Here is a 21,862-nt window from a genome sequence, read left to right as displayed (position 1 = left end):
TGGTAATCTTGCTTGCCTTGGGAAATTTGCATGAGAAAACTTTTCCTACATGAGTTTTTATTGCATCATACAGAAGAGTTTGTAGAGGAGAAAATTCAGTAATAGTCCACAAGTGTTAAACAAAATAACGGAAAAGTTGAAAATAATAAACTTCCTATTGGATAATAAAGGTTTTGTTAAAACTTTATTTTTTATTGTGATGGGGGCTTGCTTTCTTGCCTAGGCTGGTATCAAACTCCTGGCCTCAAGCAATCCTCCTGTCTCAGCCTCCTAAAATGCTGGGATTACACATGTGAGCCATTGCACCCAGCCAATAATAAAGGTCTTTAACATTAAGAGAAAGGACAGTATAGGCCAGGCACGGTGGCTCATGCCTGCAATCCCAACACTTTGGGAAGCTGAGGGGGGAGGATCACAAGATCGAGACCATCCTGGCCAACACGGTGAGACCCAGTCTGTACTAAAAATACAAAAATTAGCTGGGCATGGTGGTGCGCACCTGTAGTCCCAGCTCCTAGGGAGGGTGAGGCAGGAGAATCGCTGGAACCCGGGAGACGGAGGTTGCAATTAGCTGAGATCACGCCACTGCATTCCAACCCAGTGACAGAGCGAGACTCCATCACAAAAAAATAGAGAAGGGACAGTATAAAAACTCATCTGTTTAAAGTTTGCCAAAAATATTTGGGCAATTATAATTTAATTTTTAATATTTCTAATACTTATTATTCATTTCCAAGCAATTAAAGAGAAACACATGCTTTATTTCCACACTATCTAAATGAATCATATAAACTAGTTATGTATAAGGGTTATTAGTCTTTGAACATATGTTTTAAAGCACAGTTTCAAAGACTAAAATGCAAGTATATTAGAAGTAAAAAATTTCAATGGAAGTTTACCTTTAGGAAAACACTAAAGTAGCTGTAGTGTTGTATGACCCTTTGGCAGGTCTACATCATCACACCTTGAGGGAGAATCTGTCAAGGATTCAAATAACTATAAGAATTCTTTTTTTCTCTGTAAAACTAGGGAATGCAGGCATTTCCAATGAGAATTAAGATAATTTTTATCTGTATGGATAGTTTATTAAAGTTGGATTGTTTTGATCAGAAAGTTGATAAAAGTTAAAATACTATTGATGTTTTCATCTATATTAGCATTGGTATATAATAATATGATAACAATAATGCTCAAATGATCTTTATTTTTCCTTTGGCTTTCATTTTTTAGTGTAAGTGTGTGTGTATATATATATATATATATATATATATATATATATATATATACCCTGAGAGAGTTAAGAAAAAATTGAAATACCATATAAATCATTAAGGAGGCAGTGATTCCATCAAGGAGGAAGTAGATTTTTTGAAGACATCAAGACTACAATTTAATTTAACATTCCTACTAGACACCAAGTAGAAACACAGCACCATTGTTTTCCACATGTAAAAAAATTGTAAAAGGTGGTTTTTCTATCATATGTCACGCCATATGTATTATACAACTGAAATTTTGGAAGAGTAGTAGAATCAGAGGACTATTCCTCATCAGTTACTTCACAGGCAGCAACCAAAGAAATGTTTTATGTAAACAAAGAGAGAGAGAGAGAGATTGTTTAAAAAAAAATAGAATTAAAAATACAACAGTTCAGTGTAATGTGTGCAAATCACAATTTATACAATGGCCTTTTTGTACTTTTGCACCTTCCACAAATAGTATATCTAGCAATAGCTGAAGTAATCCATTAACACAATGCTTAAAATGTTTAGATCTTAGACCAAACTTTAAATTTCTTAACTATGGCCTACAGGCATTATAAAAAATGCACCCTAATGATCTCGGTTCTTTTATCAGTCATCCCTCTCCCTTACTGCATTCTTGTCATCCTGGCCCCTTTGCTGTTCACGGGACAATCATTCTTGCTCTTGCCTGGTAACATTTGAACTAACTACATCTTAGCATGTTTCCCTCCAGATATTTGTATAGTTTTCTCTAACCTCCTGTACATCTCTATTCAAATATCACCTATTTAGAGAGGCTGTCCCTGCCCACTCTACCTAAAATAGCTATTATTATATGCTTCCTCTTCTTATCCACCTTTTCTTCCCAGCAATTTTCACTGGCTATTTGCAAACACATATATTTGTACTGTTTGTGTCCTCTAATTCTCCCTGATTATTATGTAAGCTCCATGAGGATGGGTATAAGGTTTATTTTCACCCTTAAAAGGGGCAATTGAAAAAACAAATTACTAAATGTTGATTTTAATTTTATCAATTCTTACATTTTAGTGGTAGACTAACACTATTAACCTGTTCCAGAAGTTTACCCTTAGATAGTGCTTCATATTTTTTGTTGGTAGATTTCCAATAAATCCATGGGAAAATAAGCATTCTAAAAGCTGTAAATATTACTTTGAGTTTTCCTTATTACATTAAATATTTAGCCATAGTGCATAGTGTGCATTCTTCTAAAAGTTCATGTTTTAACATGTCTTATCAATTATAAAAATGACTTTGAAATAATAAATATATCTTTAATTAAATTATTTAAAACTTTAAGTCGGTCAAATTCCAAGAGACTTTGTAATTTCATGCACAAGATAAACTATATTTTTTTGCTTAATTGAGCTAAGCATTTGGTGAACTCAGTCAATTATAAATGCTAATTATGAACATCGATTTAAAAATCAGACTTGGGTCTGATATTTTGAAGTAGTTCTTTTTCAACATTTCTTGGGTCTTCAAATGCAACTGAATTCTGGAATATTAATGTTCAATTTAATTAATTGAATAATCCAAATTTAAGTTATTAAAAGTTTGGTATTATAGAGGTATACACATATATATTATTCTTAGATCTAAAAATATTGAAAAGTGAGGCTACCTCTATATTATAAAGTTTCTACTGTACTTTACTATTTTAGCAAAATCGGAATCAATGTCAGTTTGTACCTTTAAGGTAATTATTTAAAAAGACACATAAATAATTTAAAAGAGGTTTCTGTAGCTAAGCTATTCATATAAATAATAATGTTGGAGATAAAATACAGATATCAAAAGGTTGTATTGCATAGCTAACAGCAAGCACTAATTATTAACATCTATTTGAAATACAGTACCTTAATTATAGTGAGAACTTTTACTGATATTTTCAAGTCAAATATTTCCTATAACAAAGTCAATGTAACATTTTAAATATATAATTCCACCAATGCCTGGCAATCGCCTGAATACATGAGACCCAGCAAAGATTGAGGATAATCAGAAACTGATTCAAATGTTGTTCTGTGGATTCCACCTGTAAACTTATTTATGCAATGTTAATTCCTTGAAGTATTAATGTGTAATTAATACTCCATAATTAATTCTATAATCAATGACTATTACCTGACAAAGACAAAGATTAACAGTATTATGTTAACACTATTTGGCTTCTAGTGTCTTTTATATTTTAATATATGCAAGTCAACAAACAGAAACAAATCAACTTATAATATTTAATCCATGTTTTAGGGAAAAAATCTTCCACCATTTCCTAGAAAGGAAGATTGGACTCAAACCAAAATCTAGGAACTTTACCTGGATGTATCTTATAGTTATTACTGATTTTTGACTGCTGTTTGCATCCCATTTTCTCACTCCTAGATGGAAGTGTCTATTGCATTTTTCCTACACTTTGGGTGTGTGGGAGCCAGAAATCTTTTTCTTTTAGTTCACAAGACTTCAGACCAAGAGTAACTGCAACAAAGGAGAGGACTTTCCTTTATCAGCTCCTAGATCTAATTTAGCTTACAAAAATAACCTGTGTAAGAAGACTGAACCTGATGCTATATTAACTTAAGACTATTGTTTGCATTGGAAGGAAATAGTGTATATTTCATGTCAGAGGAAACAAAATGTATTCCCAATGGAAAGGATGTAGCTATTTAAAAAATTAGCAAATACTAGGTATACTTCTCATTAAAAGGTGATGCGTATGGTCCACACCCTCCCCTCCATCCTCACCCCACCTTGAAGTGAAACAGGTTGTGCCTACCTTGATATTGAAAATTATATAATATGACTTCTAATACTAGGTCATAAAAGGCCATGCAGTTTCTGTCTTGTTTGCTAGAAATCACACTTTTGGAGCATTAAGCCACCCTTTCATGAAAATGCCAACAATGCATTTAGAGGCCACAAGTAGGCATTCTGGTAGACAGTCCTAGAGTACCCTAACCTTTTCAAAGCTTATAAACTTTGTGTTTATAAGCATGAATTAACTTTTTCCTTAGGGCAAGTTTAGCCTTACTTAAAACAGTGTAGCTTTTCTTGGATCTTGTTTGAATGTCACAAGTGTTCAATGAGGATTCTACTTTCTGGCTGTTCCAATTTTGCAAGTTTCCAAGTCCTATGCGAAGTCTTGGGAAATTTCAATTACAATTCCTCCATTATTTTTCACTTGGAGTTATGCATTTTAACCCTATACATGCACGACTTAATATTAGTAGCAGAATCTAGGGAACACGTATGCAAATTTCTGGAATTCATTTAACCACCTAACTTTCTCTGCACAATTACTCTGTCCAGCAAATTTCAGGGACCTCAGCTTTTCCTAATTTCTCTCTCCTCAATTCAGCAAAAGCATGGAGCTTTTGGGTTTTCCTTTCCTGCAGGCTGGTTTGGAAAATGCTTCCAGGAGAAAATCAGGACAATTATCGGACTCATCTCATTTGTCTGCCTTCTCTCACAGATCATAGTCCTATGCTCTGTGTTTTGAACTATTTGAAAAGAGTTATTTCATATATTTTGTCCAGTGTTAAAGTTATTTACAACAGGAGTGAAAGTTCAAACACAGTTACTACTTTATTGGTGGAAGTAGAAGTCTCCAGTTGAATTTTAATAATTATCTGTACCATAGACATCGAGCTGTGCATAAAGGAAGAATACCCAGAAAATATACTATATGATTTAATAATCATAGTGGTGTTATAATTTTTGAAAATGTTCCTATATACAGTTTATTCTTTGTCAAATAAAAATGCCAAGAAAACCAAGGGAATCAAATATCATAAAATATTACTGAAATACCTTTATATATTCCATTAATATGACATTTTATATTTTATGAGGATATTTTGGTGAAATCTGAATCTAAAATTCAAACACTTAGGCTACATTAAATGTAAAATTTAAATTAAAATTTTACAATACAGGGAATCATTTGGTGTTATAAGCTCAACAAAGGGAGAGATGATACGCTGAAGAAAGTTCCTCTACATGAAAAGCAAGTAGAAAGAGAAAAAAAAAAGCTTATTTTTTTAAGTCCAGAGATAATTTTAAACTAGCCCATAATTGCTTTTTTTCCCTTAATAGCAAAATAACATTTAACATGTATATACAAATATGTGCATTGTTCACTTTCATATGTGATTTTTTTCTTAGGTTGAAATCTACCTATTCGTACAAGTAATGTTGGGAGGTCTGTATGCCAAATACAAATTCAGAAATTAAACAAGTAATTTTTATATTTAATTACTGTGCCACAAAATGATCACAGTCACATTGTTTATGTCTATAATGAATTATATATTTAAAATTATAATTTGTCTCAAAAAGGTAAATAGCTACTTTCTTGAATAAAGTATTGACAGTCCCCTCAATGCACTGTTCTTGTATTTGATTCCTAAGGACTGCTATCCACAAGTTTGATTTTTTTTTTTTTTTAATTTCTTGGTGCCCTAATTTTTAGACCTTTATTCCTTGATGATTTAGTTCAGAGCCAAGAACTGAGAAAAAGCTAGGAAAACAAAGAATACAGTGAACCCTCAAAAAAAAAATGTACTATTCAATGAGGAATCCTTCAAGAAATAGTGAATTCTTGCAGTGGAAAAATATGTAGGTACTTTCCTTATCTCAGGAACACCTTCCACAACAATTCTATATGCAATAATTTGACTGTTCTGGGAAATGCAGGTGCACTTTCCATCGATCAGAGGACTTTGTTCAGCATCATAAAAGTAATGACACAATTTGGTTTGCATCTATTACCAGTGTATGGGATACAGAAAAACAATGATAAAAGGCAATGGGACAGCCTAAATATACTCCATGCTTTATTCGTTAAATCCTGTGGCAATTTTTCTTCTAAAATGTGTATTATGAACTTCAAATCTTAAGTCTATCAGAAATGACTGTAATCTCTTGAGACACAGAAGAAACAAGAAAATCACTCTGCATTGAAGGAGAAATTGGAAGACTGACATGAAATTTTAATTGAGAAAGATATTAGCGCTAAGGAAGAAGCTGTTTTTGAAATGTAAATTTTGGCAAAGTTATATATGCAAAACCTACACAAATGACATATGAGGTTCTTATCTGTTGTAATGAAGAGATTCGGTTTTGAGCTTTGTAGCCAAAAGACCTTTCCATGAACTAATACTTCTCTCCTTCTAACTGCCACTCAGTCTTTCAAAATACTGGCTAGACGTTATCATTGCAAACATTACTATTATTGCAAATAGGGGAACTAGTTTTCATATGCTATATTGTTGACCCAGTAAATATTTCCAGGTGTAATTGATTTACAGTAAGAGGCAGTACGGCGTAATAGTGAAAAGCACGCTCTCTGGAGCCAGACTGGATTTAAATCTTTGCTCTAACACTTACTAGGGATGTGAATTTGGCCATGTTACTTAACCTCTCTGTGCCTCAGTATTTTGTCTCTTGAAAAGGGGTGGAGGAGGGGAGATTATCACAGTATCTACCTCATTGGGTGTTTCAGGAAAGTTAAATTCATAAATATAAATAAAATGCTTAGCACAGCAACTGATAAGTAGTACTGGGAGTTTGCTGTTATTATTATGCTATTGTTGTTATAATTAATGATTTGAAGAATAACCAGAGCTCTATAGGTTTATCATGATTACTAATGAAGATGCCACTGAAAAAAGAATTCAGGAGCATCTTGACGATGGCAGCGAGTTTGAAGAAGCGACGATCAACGTTGAAGATCACCGCTCTCAACCCCGGGCCTGGCGCCGGGTAGGGGCGCGGCGCTCGATTTCCTTCCCTGCCTCCGCCGTCCCCCTGGTGCGCATGCTCAGCTCTGCTCGGCCCTCGCCTTTGATTTATTTTTTTTTCTGGGCGGCCGCGGCGACCCGGGACTGACTTCAGGATGGGAAGTGGAGCCCCCGGAGCCGCTACCGTGGCGGCCGCGCTGTGAGGAGCAGCCAGGGGGAGGCAGCTGCGGCTCGCCGGTGAGTATCCGGGAAGCGCCACCATGGGGCTCCGTAAGAAGAGCACCAGGAACCCCCCCGTTCTGAGCCAGGAATTCATCCTGCAGAATCATGCGGACATCGTCTCCTGCGTGGGGATGTTCTTCCTGCTGGGGCTTGTGTTCGAGGGAACAGCAGAAGCATCCATCGTGTTTCTCACTCTTCAACACAGTGTTGCTGTCCCTGCAGCAGAGGAACCAACCACGGGATCAAAGTCCCTCTATTATTATGGTGTCAAAGATTTGGCCACGGTTTTCTTCTACATGCTGGTGGCAATCATTATTCATGCCACAATTCAGGAATATGTGTTGGATAAAATTAACAAGAGAATGCAGTTCACCAAAGCGAAACAAAACAAGTTTAATGAATCTGGTCAGTTTAGTGTGTTCTACTTTTTTTCTTGTATTTGGGGCACATTCATTTTAATTTCTGAAAACTGCCTGTCAGACCCAACTCTCATATGGAGGGCTCATCCCCATTGCATGATGACATTTCAAATGAAGTTTTTCTACATATCCCAGTTGGCTTACTGGTTTCATGCTCTTCCTGAGCTCTACTTCCAGAAAATCAGAAAACAGGACATCCCTCGTCAACTTGTCTACATTGGTCTTCACCTCTTTCACATTACTGGAGCTTATCTGTTGTACTTGAATCATTTGGGACTTCTTCTTTTGGTACTGCATTATTTTGTTGAATTACTTTCCCACATGTGCGGCCTGTTTTACTTTAGTGATGAAAAGTACCAGAAAGGCATATCTCTGTGGGCCATTGTGTTTATCTTGGGTAGACTTATGACTTTAATTGTTTCCGTACTCACTGTTGGGTTTCACCTGGCTGGATCGCAGAATCAGAATCCTGATGCCATTACTGGAAATGTAAATGTGTTGGCAGCTAAAATTGCTGTTCTGTCGTCCAGTTGCACGATCCAAGCCTATGTAACATGGAACTTAATTACTCTCCGGCTTCAGAGGTGGATAGAAGATTCTAATATTCAGGCCTCATGTATGAAGAAGAAACGGTCAAGATCTTCTAAAAAAAGAACAGAAAACGGAGTGGGAATGGAAACTTCAAATAGAGTAGACTGTCTGCCAAAGAGGAAAGAGAAATCTTCATAATATTTGCAAGCGCATTGATTAACGTCTGCAAAGGAATCTGCTCTTTGAGATTTCTTTCCGCACTAGAGATTTTTCTGTTTTTGAAAATAGTTCGTGCTCTTTGGTTTTTGTTATTGAACTGTTTCATGTATTTTTTAAAGACATTTGAGGATAGGGTGATTATTATGAATGGGAAAAAAAAAAAAAGATTTTGGTTGAGACTTAATTACTCATCGTCAAAATAATGTCAAAATAGTTTTGGGGATCACCACTATATTTTGTTTTGATTTTTAACCTTTCAAATTTTCCTGATGATTTGCAGAGATAACCGCACAATTTTGCATATCAATGATACTAGTTCTTAGTCCCACCAGTGTTTCATAATACCAAACGGATGGTCTGTCCTATCAAGGTTATGTGTTTAATGTTTGCTTTGGGGTAAAAGTACTAAAAAGGTGGAAATCAAATAGTATTCTCTAATTGTTAGAGTTTATTTTTTAAGAATTATAACTCAGAAAAGATTTGTAAAATCACCAAAATAATAATGTTCTTTATTTTACAGGTAGTGATTATTAGTGCTACATCCCCATTTAAAAAAATACAGTACTAATGGGTAACACATATGGAGGTTTATTGCCATATATATTGCATCAAAATATCATTAATTAATATAAAAATATTACTGAAGAGTTAAAATCATTCCTGTCCATTCCACTTGTAAATGGGAATTCATGAAATTAAATATTACTTTAAAAAGGATATTGGACTTAGTCTTTTTTATATATGTTTATTAAAAATGATTCTTAATGAGGCCTTATAAGATCAGTAACCACAGCATCTTAGAAAAATATTGTTTGTGTACCATATTGAAAAATAATACTTGGCATGTGTATAAAAAGAATGTCAGCTAATTACATTTGGAAAACATGTACCAACCTTCAATAAGTTGAAAATTAGATAGTCACATGAAAGACTTTCGAAAAATAATGGTGTTATTATTTGTTTTCATCTTTAATTGGGGAACATTTATCTGTATAAGACATATTTTGAAGATTATTTACATACACTTGTATATATAATCTGTATCTTTGCAGAAGCCGATAGAAACAATGGGAATTAGTGGGTGAGTATTTATACTGCCTCTCAATCCTTATTTCAGTTTTATTTCCATAATGTGTTTATATAATTTTTCAATAAGACAATACTTTACAAATATGCTAGGGGAAGGCCATATATTTCCTATTCCTTTATATTTTCTCCTACTATGTCTCTCATCTCTGAATATTTTATAGCCAGCTCTCTCTTTGGTTTAAGTAATTCAACTCTCCCAAGCATGGAGGACCCTCAAAATTAAGTGTAATACTTTTGTTACAGATCACAGACAGAAGAGCCACTCTTGGTAAAACATTCCTTTCTGTCTGTTTTCAGAAGTAAATATCAAAGCAATATTTCATCTTTTTTTTTTTTTTTTTTTTTAGTATAGAATCCATCATCTTACCTATTTTTTTTTTCAGTTACTGAATACTGTAATATTGGTAACACGTGTTGTAAGGTCCAAAGTAAACCAACTGTTATTCAACTGAAGAACAAATATTTTTACCTTCTTGTATGACAGAGTTATTTTTTAAAAACTATTCTAGCCCATTACCTGTAACCCCACTCCTGGTAACAAATGCCCTATATGTTGTATACTTCTTTACGAGTAACTGCAGATCTGACTCAAATTGGAAAAATAAATTGCAGAAAAATTATTATGTTACATGATTAACAATGCCAAGAGTTAATGTTGACTTAGCAATAGATGTGATTAGGATTTAGATCAGTTTCCCTAGGATGTTTCTTGGCTCTAACCCCTCAGCTTTATGTTCTGCATGGCGGCAAATAATGAAAACTATTCTAGGTTTCGTTTCTTTAACCCTGTGATGGAGAGAGAAAAAAAAAATCTAATTTCTAAAATTCCTAAGACAATGGGAGTTACCTTTAGTAAAGTCATTTGATAAAGGCGTATACTGGACTGATACATGTAAGTCAGGTTTTATGCTTCACCCATGGAAAAAGGCAAAGCCCTTTTTTATGTGTGTGTGTGTAAGATGTTAGTTCACAAGAGGAAGCAAGGTTATTGAGAAGAATAAAGGGAAAGATGCTGGCTACATCTCAACTACTCACAACAGTATTCCTACTCAATAAATATTGTCAGAAAATAAACATATACCAAATAAATTATGAAAGCAACATTGCAAATGAAATTTAGCTCATTACGAATTAGGTATTTTAAAAAATTTATTTTCAAAACATTCCTGCTATGATAAATCTCAGTGTGATAACTTGGTCTGTGTCAAAATGGACCACATGGAAACACAAATTTTCATTATGATTTAAGTTATTATTAAAGCAGGCATTAATTAACCCTGTGAAGGCTCAAATAGCTGATAACCTGCATCCCCCACCAACACCAAAACTGCAGAAATCATAAAGATACATCTAATATTTATATTTAAAGATTTTGTGATTTATTGCCTTCAAAGTTTAGCTTTATATTTTAAATAAGTCTACAAATATAGGTTTTTCCAGCATGGGATCAAAGTATATGTTTTATTTTTGAAAAACATTTTGAAAAATTTTCGAAAATTTTCTGCTAGCATTTAATTAACAGTGTATACCATTTGTTTTTAAACAAATAGTATCAACGTGTCATGCAACCTACATATCTTTTAAGGGACAAAAACGTTTTAGGCCTCATTATTCTCTTGCTGATAAGTATAATTCTCCATTTATTTTAATTAGAAAAAAACATAAAATACTTTTCCATTTATCTTTCATCAACATTGTTTATTGGTAGCAGAACCATGCATAACCAATACCGTATTAACTTGGAATAGATTCAAGAAGATTAGAGTTATTAAATTAATAATTTAAAGCTTGCTTGAAGACATGAAATATTCTGATATCCCTTTAAGTTGGAAAAATAAAGGTAAAGTTTAAGTTCTCACTCAACTAGACTAAGTGAGAATAATTTGTATAGAGTAACACAATACGTTTTACCAATGCTTTATGCAGGACTTGTCATATTGGAACAGTTTCTTAGAGGAAGTTCTTGTGGAAAGCCATGCTTGAGAGTGTGGCATATGAAATAGGCTTGTACGTGGGCCTTTGTACTGTGGCAGAGAATGCCCTCCAATGGGAGAGCAGACCTTTGTAATCTGGACAAAATAGACAGTGTTGCTGAGTATACAGAGGTAATTACTTTTATTTATTTATTTATTTATTTATTTATTTATTTATTTAAGATGGAGTCTCGCTCTGCCTCCAGGCTGGAGTGCAGTGGCATGCTCTTGCTTCACTGCAACCTCTGCCTCCTGGGTTCAAGCAGTTCTCCTGCCTTAGCCTCCCAGGTAGCTTGGATTACAGGCATGCACCACTATGCCAGGCTAATTGTGTTTTTAGTAGGGATTGGGTTTCACCATGTTGGCCAGGATGGTCTCAATCTCTTGACCTTGTGATCCGCCTGCCTCAGCCTCGCAGTGCTGGGATTATAGGCGTGAGCCACCGCGCCTGGCCAGGTAATTACTTCTTACTAACACCAAACCATCTGACCAGAGAATTCAGTAGCATTTAGTTAACAGTGTATCCCAGTTTTAAAAAGCAAATAGTATGAATGTGTCATGCAACTTACATATCTTGTAAGGGACAAACAAGTGTTAGGCTTCATTATGTTATGATAAATCTCAGTGTGATGATTTGGTCTGTGTCAAGATGGACTAGGAAACAATTTTCCATTATGATTTGAGGTGCTATTAAAGCAGGCATTAGTTAATTCTGTGGAAGCTTAAGTAACTGATTAACTATCAAAAACAGGTTAATCAGTTAAAAACTGGTAGGAATTTCTATGGAAATAGAGGAAAAATAATTGTTCACTGCCATCTTTCAATCAAATCTACCTTCTGTGAGAAACTACCCACACTAAATAAGATAGAGTGGTACCTGCCAATGACTCCAAATTATGTAGAAAAAACAGTCATACATCCTTCATGCAAACATTATACATCTCCAAAACATTGAATTGGAACTTTCTTATACAGTCATGTAACTGTCAAAATTTTCTATCTAAATCCCTATTACCAAGTTCTTTTTAGGCCCTGCACCCATTCTGGCAGTTTTAAGTATTAAATAAATGTGGAATAAGCCAAACATTAAGAAATCTGCTCCTGAGATTATTTACCTGGGTTTTCCTTTTTCCTGACAGGTGACCTTGCATTTTGTGTTGCAGCATTATGTCAGCTATTTTTTTCATTTTAAAAATCTAAAAAAATACATTAATGTGTAAACTGACCATTCCAGTAGACACTCACATAGATGAAGAAAAGACAGTGGGTTGTGATAGGTGGTTAAAGGTTCACTTTAATTTAAAAATGAAAATGGTTAAGTTAAATTGACAGTAATGATGTCTGAATCTTCTAGCCAGCCTAGAAGTGTCGGTATTAAGGGATGTGGTTGCTCAATGAATCAGGAAAAATATCAATTTTAAACAAAGGGCAAGTTAACTCCCTCAATTAAATGTAAGAAACGACTCAATTTTAACACCACCCACATCATTCACCAAATCAAATCATGTCAGCCTTGAAGAATCTCATGGCTTGAGGAAAGTTTGCAAAAATATATATCATTTACTAGTGCCCATGTGGGATTTCTCGTAAGCCATCACACACTGAAAAATATTTACATCCCAAAGTAAATTTAATATGTCTTTCTGTTAATGCCCTTATTGCTTTAACTACAGAAAAGGAGCTGTCCTCTTAATACAATCCTCAAATAAAAACAGCTAGTTAAATACAAGGTTGCCAGAGTCCTCAACACAAATATTGAAATATAACTTGTAAGCTTTAAGACATTTTTAAAAAGATGTTTTTAGTTATAATGATACTAATTCAGCAGAAGAGTGTAATAAGGTGATTACAAAAAATGGTTAACAACAGAGGTCAGGGCAAGCCCCTGCTGTGGCCTTTAGAGCCAAGTGAACTTTGGTAGAGATGTCAACATTCTGTCTTGAATTGTATGCCATTAAAATGACAAAGGTATGTATCTCAAAAAGCTCTCATGAGGATTAATAATATATACAGATACAGTGTCATAAAGTTTCTTTGTGCATTTGTGTTTATACAAACATGTTAATATATTTATATTTATACCACATGTGTTTAATATACACTTAACATAGTTATGTGTGTCTCCATGTTTATGCATAAATATATACATATGCACCTATGTACACACACTTATAGGTTTTTCCCCTATATATTTATTTGTTTCATTTTAGTGGATTTTGTTTTTTAGGGTAGTGTTAAGCTCACAGCAAAATTGAGTGCAAGATACAGAGTTCTCATACCTCACACATACCTGATCTCACACATACACCGCTTTCCTCACTATCAGTATTCCACCTCAGAGTGCTACATTTATTGCGATTGGTGAACCTATATTTTTCCCATCATTATCAACTAATGTCTATATTTTACACTAGGGTTCACATGTATTGCATTCTATGGATTTCACAAGTATATGACATGTAACTACCATTATTGTATCATTCAGAGTCATTTAGCCTAAAATTCCTCTGTGCCACATCTATTAGTCTCTTCCTCCCCTGTAGATTTTCACGCATTGTACAAATGTATGGCATTGATTTTTCTCTCATGTACAGGTAGGAGGCAATAGAAAATTCAAGCATAGTGAATCTGTTTTCCAAATGTATGAATTTCCGAAGACTAAATAATGTACATTACAGTATATATATGACTATAATTAAAATGTACAGAAATTATCTTCTGAGTAACTAAACACTTATTTTAAAGAGTTATAAAATTCATAGTAACTATGGACTATTTTTCTTACATAATTACAGAAAAAAACAATGACAACATATACAAAATTTTGATATATATTAATTCCAAAGTAGGTGTTATATTTAACATATTTGAAACCATGGTCTAGGTAAATTACAGTAAGAATAAAAATTAAATTCTGATATTCAAAATTAGATTTCAGACTAAGTAAGTGAATTAAGCATTTATTTAGGAAAATCAAAGAGCATCAACCATCACTTTAATAGTTATGGATAGTAGACTATTATCCTCTTGGTGTCAGATAATATACATTATACATCATTGTATTCTCATTACCTTGCACAGTGTCTGTAGATCATAATTTCTCAGAATTTGTTGCACTCAGTTGAAACAAGCAAAGAAAAAAACTTAGAGAAGCTTTCCGTCACCTTTTAAATATTGACTTTCCTTAAATCTATCGCCCTTTCCTGATTTTAAGTAGTAACTGTTAATTTATTACTTGTTTATTGCCTATCTCCTGTGTCCACTTGAGGGCTGAAGTCATGACTTTTTAGATCACTAAGGTAAAAGTATGATGAAGTACAAGTCTAGTCCAGTGGAAGCACTTAATAAAAAATGTGTTGACTGATTATTTACTTTGTGGTTTGGGGGCAGACTACACTAGGTTTGTATTTAGAAATTTGTGCATGTTATGTGTGGCATCCTGATGACATTTGTGCTTTGTCAATTTCTTTGAAACTTGAGTGCTTTTTCTACGAATTAAGTTAATATCTCTTCTAAATGTGAAGCTACTATTATAATCTTCATTATATGAATCAGAATGCCATTTTGAATGTTACACATGAATTAAATATAAACCAGTTGTTCCACATCCTTAATGGCACTTTTGTAATGCTGAAGAACAAGGGGAATGATGCTATTTGAAAAGGCACAGGAGATTGAGAGAGGGACATGTGTTTTGGTAGGAATGAAAATAGATATTTTTTATTGGTCAGTAGTATCTGTCATGTCTTTTAGACATCCTAATATACACTTAGAGCTCAGGGGAGGATTCAAAGCTAAGGACATAAATTTGGGAGTCATGAGTATAAATGAAATATTTAAGTAGGGGCATTGAACAAGGTAATCTAAGGAGAGGGAATACCTAGGGAGAAGAAGAAAGTACACTCCTTATCCTTGAAGCATTCCTACAGATAGAAATGAAGTAGTAGAGTAAGAGCCAACAAGGGAAACTCAGCAATGGCTGATGTAGTAGAAAAACCAAGACTAAATATATATGGGCCTCACAGAACCCAAACCTAGGTGACAGCTGGTAAGATAGTCAAAACACAAAGGTAAACAGTGTCACAGAACCTACAAGAAAAGTGTATTACGAGCATGAAGATATAAATGCTGCCCACTACTGAGAGTTCAAATTCCTTATGATTAAAATTTCGAATGGCTGGACTGGAAAACAGGTAGGTCACTGGAGAGACGGTGAGATCGGTTTCAGTGGAGTGATAGGGATGGAAGTTCTGTTGGAATGAATTGAGGGAAAAATAGGAGGCTAGGATATGCTGTATGATATTATGAATAATTTCTCAACAAATGTCTCTGTGAAAATGTAGCCAAGAAATGGAAAAGAGTAATGAATTCTCTTATGTACTAAACAAAGTTAAGTGTGGAGTTAAAAGAGTTTGTTTTGTTGTTGTAACTGTTCTTAGGATAGAAGACAATAGAGAATATTTATACATTTGCATACTGAAAAAGAGATAAGATGACACAAAGGAGAGGGAGGATAACTGCAAGATCCAGGCCACATTGCATGAGCACACTGAAGAAATGGCTGTAAGACGTGGTTTACTAATTTGAAAAAAGCGTGTTTTACTAATTTGAAAAAAGCTTGAAATAAATCTTGAGTTGGCACATTTTTGCACAGCCTTTGGGACATCTGCATACAATAGATATTTGAAGGATTTTTGAACAAAGAAATGGTCCTAATGTTTTTTGTATTTTTTTACTCCATCTTTACTTTTCAAAAAATTCCAACGCTATAATAGATTACGAAGGCATCAGGTGTTCATTAGATCTTGAGAAAACAGGAGCTCTGAGCTTTTCTTTCTAATTGAAGTTTCTATCTTTCCACTTTAATTACCATTACCATGGGACTAAACAGGACTAATGACAATTTAGCAAATCTGATGATGTTTTTAATCAATTTAATTATCCATGCCAATAATGCTAATCCATGATAAAACTTTCAAAAGGATATTAAGATTCTTTAATACTGCTTAAAATGTTTGACTTCTCTACATTTTGGAGGCTGAAGTTTTAATATTACTGGGTGTTAACAAAAGGAAATACTTTAATGCGGTTTTCAATATTTGCAAAGTGATTGAAAGTCATACCTTTATCTCATACATAAGTAATAGAATACTTAAAACAACCCCAAATTTATGCATAGTTGAGCTTCAAATATTCACAATATGTCTGATAAAGTCATGTAGATTGGTGGCGAGAAGAAGAAAGGGGTCTGAAAAATAACAACATCATGGTAAGGTAAGGCTATACTGCACCTCTGGGAAGGTTTCTTAGGTAAACAGTATTAGTGCATTCGGGTCACAAGGAGCCATCACTCCAGGTAAAATATATTTTTCCAATCCTGGTAATAACAAAGCTTTATGAAAGTGAAGGGACTGTCCTAATAAGCTCTTTGGGTCCAAACACTTCAACTCTGATATCTCTATAAAAGAGTATCCCATAAAGGCTGAGAGATATTTGACCACCTTATAAAGTCTCAGCAGACAAAGCAAGTTAAGTTCAATTCCTTAAATATTTATTGATTGCTTAGTATATCCCAGACCTGATGGTAAACACTGGGGACACAGTGATAAGTAATACGACAAGTGACAATTTATAGTCCAATGGCCGATGACATTTACAGTTTTGACTGTAAACAGCCATAGTGCAATATCAAGAAGCTACTTAGAAGAGTAACCTAGCTACTTAGAAGAGTAAGCAACTTAGAAGCCCTCACTCAAGGGGAACACCAAGTGACCTGTAGTGAAGTGAGAATAGTAGTGGGAAGAACTGCTGGGACCCACTTGGGAGGGTATATGATATTGGATACTAGAGGGAGAAAGAAACTCAAGAAAATTGGTAACACCTGACGTTATACCTGTTGGAGTTAAATCACTAATGAAATTCCTATGAGAGTAATGTGGTTGATGAGGCTTAGAGAAAACAATCCACTAAATAAATTATATAAACACAGTTCAGTATGATCTATCACATGAAAACCATTTTGAAGAATATAAACAAAAGTTTAATTTACCAATATATAGGCACTCTTAAAAAACTTTAAGTTTGATTGACAACATGTTTTGTATGACATTCTGGGACAACTGTCTGAACTAATCCAAGGTGCCCTGATGGGAACATCTCTTAACTATATTACTCGTTATCTTTCTGCATGGTGGTACCTATGTGAGTAACCAATCCCTTCAATGGGTCCTTCATCTGAGTCCCTGTTTGGAATGTGACATTATTAAATAAATATATTTGATCTTAGTTTTAGATCTTGGATACAAAACCCATCCTGGGTCAAATGAAGGTGTAAAACAGGAAGAGGTTCTGGCAGGGAAATCCATAGCAAAGTGCCAACTTGTTCTTCACCAGGCAGTGTTATCAGGATGACCTCCAAGTTACTCAGCAGCATTTTAAATGTGCAGCACTGCTGGCCAGTAACATGTTTCTTGTGAAGTTCTTAGACATGATTTTGCTTTCTGGGGAAATACTCTTCATTCACATCTGTTTTCAGGGTTGCTAAGAAGAAAATCATTGGCTTTCTCACTGCCTACAGACATGGATAATGACATTACCCATGTCTTTATTTTCTAAATGTTGACATTAGTGGCCTAATAATGTATTCTACATTTTTCTAAAAAGAAAGATAGTTGCTATGTGTTGGGAATTGTTTTACATAAAAGAGCAACCTCAATATTGACCGTGAAATAATTTAAACAAATTGCTGCAGTTTCAATAATAGTGGCAGAAGGGTGTCTTTTTGGTTATTCCCATGCACTTTTGCTTAAATACATTTACCTAATTAGAAAACTCTTAAAAAAGAAATTGTTAGCTGTATTTATATTGGGGTTACAAAATGCATATTTTTCATTTGCAGAATATTTTCATTTCTAACCTTTAGTTACCTGTTGATTATGAGAATAACCTTAATTTCTTGACGTTATTAAGATTTCCTTATCTTTTATTTTTCTCCACTATATTTAAAAATATTGAAAGAAAAGAGCACATAGCAAATTCTGACTGCTATATAAGGTTTTGCTGAAATTAATCTACATATAAAGATTTATGAAATAAAATTATTCACAAATATTAACATTTAATTGTCTCCCATTTTCACTAGTTTTCTCTAAAATCTCTATTTTATCAACCCCAAAATATATAATAAAGTCATTAGACATTTTATTTGCTTGAAGATCTCCAAAATCCCTACCAAATTCAAATGGCAGTATTGGACAATTAGAAATGTATTTGTTATTTATCAGATTCTATAAATTATTATAAGATCATCAATGTTTTCCAAATATATCAAAACATATCATAGCTCTTCAAGCTAGTCCTGGCCTCTACTACTATGTTATAATTACGGCCATTCTTGCAATTACTCTAAATTACTCTTATTTTAAATTGTATATTTTGAACACTATCTCCCTTACTAAACTGTAAATGTATGATTAAAACTGAAAATGTTATAGGCCAGATATGTTTATTTTTTAAATGCCTGTTTATTTTTCAAGTTGGATAAGTCTATTCTTATTTATCATAGAAATGGCGTTATTTACAGGCAAGAAATGGTGGTTGAGAAGGAGAGAGATGGGATAGAATTTCTGAGAATTATTAGAGTAAATGGCTCCAGTGATCACCTATGTGAATTATTCTCTGCAGTATATATTGGCAATACTAAATAGCTTATTGTTCATTAACTTTAAGGGGTTTGAATCATTTATGGCAAAATAGACTATACACTACTTAAGTACAGGATTCTTATGCTTCATTATATGCATTACATTTTATTGTATCTAGTATGATGATGTTTAAAATCACACCTAAATCATATATTTTATTAATTATACTGCAAATTAAAGGTTGTTCAACTCTCCATTCAGCAAGTGGTAATTAAATGCCTATTGTGTTCAGCACTATGTTTAGGTCTGCAGCTAAAAGGGAAAATGTCAGTTCCTCCTCTCACTGTGTTTATGGCTTAGGGAAGGAAAGAGACTAATTATGAAGCATAATAATGCACTATGATAAGCAATATGATTATTGGTTGGATTATTCATTCTATGAGGGAAAGCAGTCTAGCCTCATTGGTTTAAGGAAATCTTCCTCAAACAATTGACAACTGTAATAACAGTGGGAGAATTAGGGGTTAGAAAGTTTAAACAATGGACATACATTGTCCAGATGGAGAAGGGCACACATACAGACCAAAAATCGAGGGAAGGCATGGATTTGGGCATGAAATATTGTTAGAATATAGAGAACAAGTGAGGGAGGAAAGAATGACCTTGAATAACATACTAAAAAGTTTTCACTTTATCTAAGATCAGTAAGTATTCAGTGAAATATTTTGCCAGGAGAATGACAAGATTATTTTTATTAAAAAAAAATATTTGTAGTGGCATGGAGAATCTACTGGAAGGAGTCAGAGAAAATTAGTCTATTCAAAGGCTATTTCATATAACAATGCAGGAAAAATTATTGTAATCCACACTGAAGTAACAAGAAGAATGAAGATTATAGGTAAAAACTATTATTAGTGTTAGTCTCAATAGAATTTGTTGCTCCTGGATATGAACAGTGAGATAAATGGGTGTTATGGATTTATGACTTATCAACTCAGCTATGAGCAAATTAGCAGCATATGGTACTGTTTCTGAGAATAGAATACAGGGGAAGAAAAATTGTGAACACAAATCAATTGAGTTTTTGAAGAAATACCCTTTGACCCAGGAATCCTATTACTGGGTATACACCCAAAGGAATATAAATTATTCTATTATAAATGTTCACTGCAACACTGTTTACAATAGCAAAGACATGAAATCTATCTAAATGCTCATCAATGATAGACTGAATAAAGGAAATGTGGTACATATACACCAAGAAATACTATGCAGCCATAAAATGGAAAGAGATTATGTCCTTTACAGGGACATGGATGGAGCTGGAGGTCATTATCCTTAGCAAACTAATGCAGGAACAGAAAAGCAAATACCACGTTCTTAATTAAAATTGGGAGCTAAATTACAAGAACACATGGATACCTAGAGGGGAACAACACACACCAAGACCTTTTGGAGGGTGAAGGGTGGAAGGAGGAAAACGATCAGGAAAGATAACTAATGTGTACTAGGATTAATATCTGGGTGATGAAATAGTCTGTACAACAAACTCCTATCACACAGTTTTACCTATGTAACAAACCTGCACATGTACCCCTGAACTCAGAAGTCTAAAAAACAAATAAATAAAATGGAAATGTTTTTAAAACAACAAAAACACCATAATGATATTTATCAATGATAATAGCATATACAGGCCTTATGATGATAAGAAATAACTCAGATGGATACATATATTTTGGAAAGTCATCAAAATATAAATAATAATCGAAGTCAAGTTGTAAGGTCAAATTTCGAAGAATGCATATGTAGAGAGAAAAATTAAAAGACCTATCTCTAATGACAGACATTTTCTTTACGGAAAGTTTTAAAAAGGCCTAGGAAAGAATCTTTAAAATTTCTGAGCAGCATTCCTATGAATGACCTAAGTAAAGCAATAAAACCAATATTTTCTATTCATTGAAAATTTCTTCTCTGCGATACAATGCATCTGTTCTGTGATACAGGGATAACATGTATTATGACGATATGGTGAGTGACAAAAAAACTTTATATATTACTAACATTAAATATTTCTTATTCTAAACATAACTAGAAAATTTAAAACTAGTAACTAGTATATTAAAAGAAAGAGCACAAACTTGAATGTATCTTCAGAAACTAAAATGTCACCTAGCAGACTTGAATAAAAAATAGAAATTCAAGAAAAAAAATTCAACTAGAAAAATGTAAAACTCAATAATAGTGAAACAACAAATTAAGAAGATTTAAAAAGAGCTTCAACACAACAGATCTGTCAGAAAAAAAAATGCCATAAGAGAACAAGGAAACAGGAAAGAAAAAGGATAGAATGAGAATGTTTGATACGTGTTTGGGGTTTCAGAGAGGGAGGAGAGAAAATGGGGCAAATGCGATATTTTGAAAGATAACTGGAAGATTTCAGAAGCGTCAAACACCACCAATCCTCATATTCAACCAATCAAATAAATCTGAAACACACAACACACATACATACACACACACACAGACACACACACACATACACACAAGTACGTGTGCGCATGTAGACATTTGTCCAGTAATATAAAAAAATTAGTCAGGAAATTAAATGCAAAGAGAAAGTCTTAATTTATAGAGCAAAGGGAGAAATTAAGAACAGAAAATGGACAGTCTAAAAGGATAGATGATTCTCAGGAGGGATAACGGAGGCAAGAAGGCTGTGTAATGTGAATCTGCATGCTGAGAGAATAGTCAATGTGA

The 21,862-nt window shown here is 33.8% G+C and overlaps 1 protein-coding gene and 1 long non-coding RNA gene across 2 annotated transcripts in view; both read left to right on the top strand.

The window, feature by feature from the left end:
* LOC144340995 (uncharacterized) overlaps nucleotides 1-21,862 on the top strand; it is a 344,172-nt gene that overhangs the window by 228,077 nt on the left and 94,233 nt on the right. The gene's annotated exons all lie outside the window — the stretch shown is intronic.
* On the top strand, nucleotides 7,138-9,051 carry TRAM1L1 (translocation associated membrane protein 1 like 1). Its single transcript, NM_001261483.1, is given in 1 exon segment — nucleotides 7,138-9,051. A coding segment is annotated over 1 exon segment (1,110 nt). The 5' UTR covers nucleotides 7,138-7,266; the 3' UTR covers nucleotides 8,377-9,051.

This window comes from Macaca mulatta, chromosome 5 (genome assembly GCF_049350105.2).
Source record: "Macaca mulatta isolate MMU2019108-1 chromosome 5, T2T-MMU8v2.0, whole genome shotgun sequence".
NCBI lineage: Eukaryota > Metazoa > Chordata > Mammalia > Primates > Cercopithecidae > Macaca > Macaca mulatta.
The sequence above is the reverse complement of the archived record's forward strand: the minus strand, read 5'-3'. Positions and strand labels throughout refer to the sequence as shown.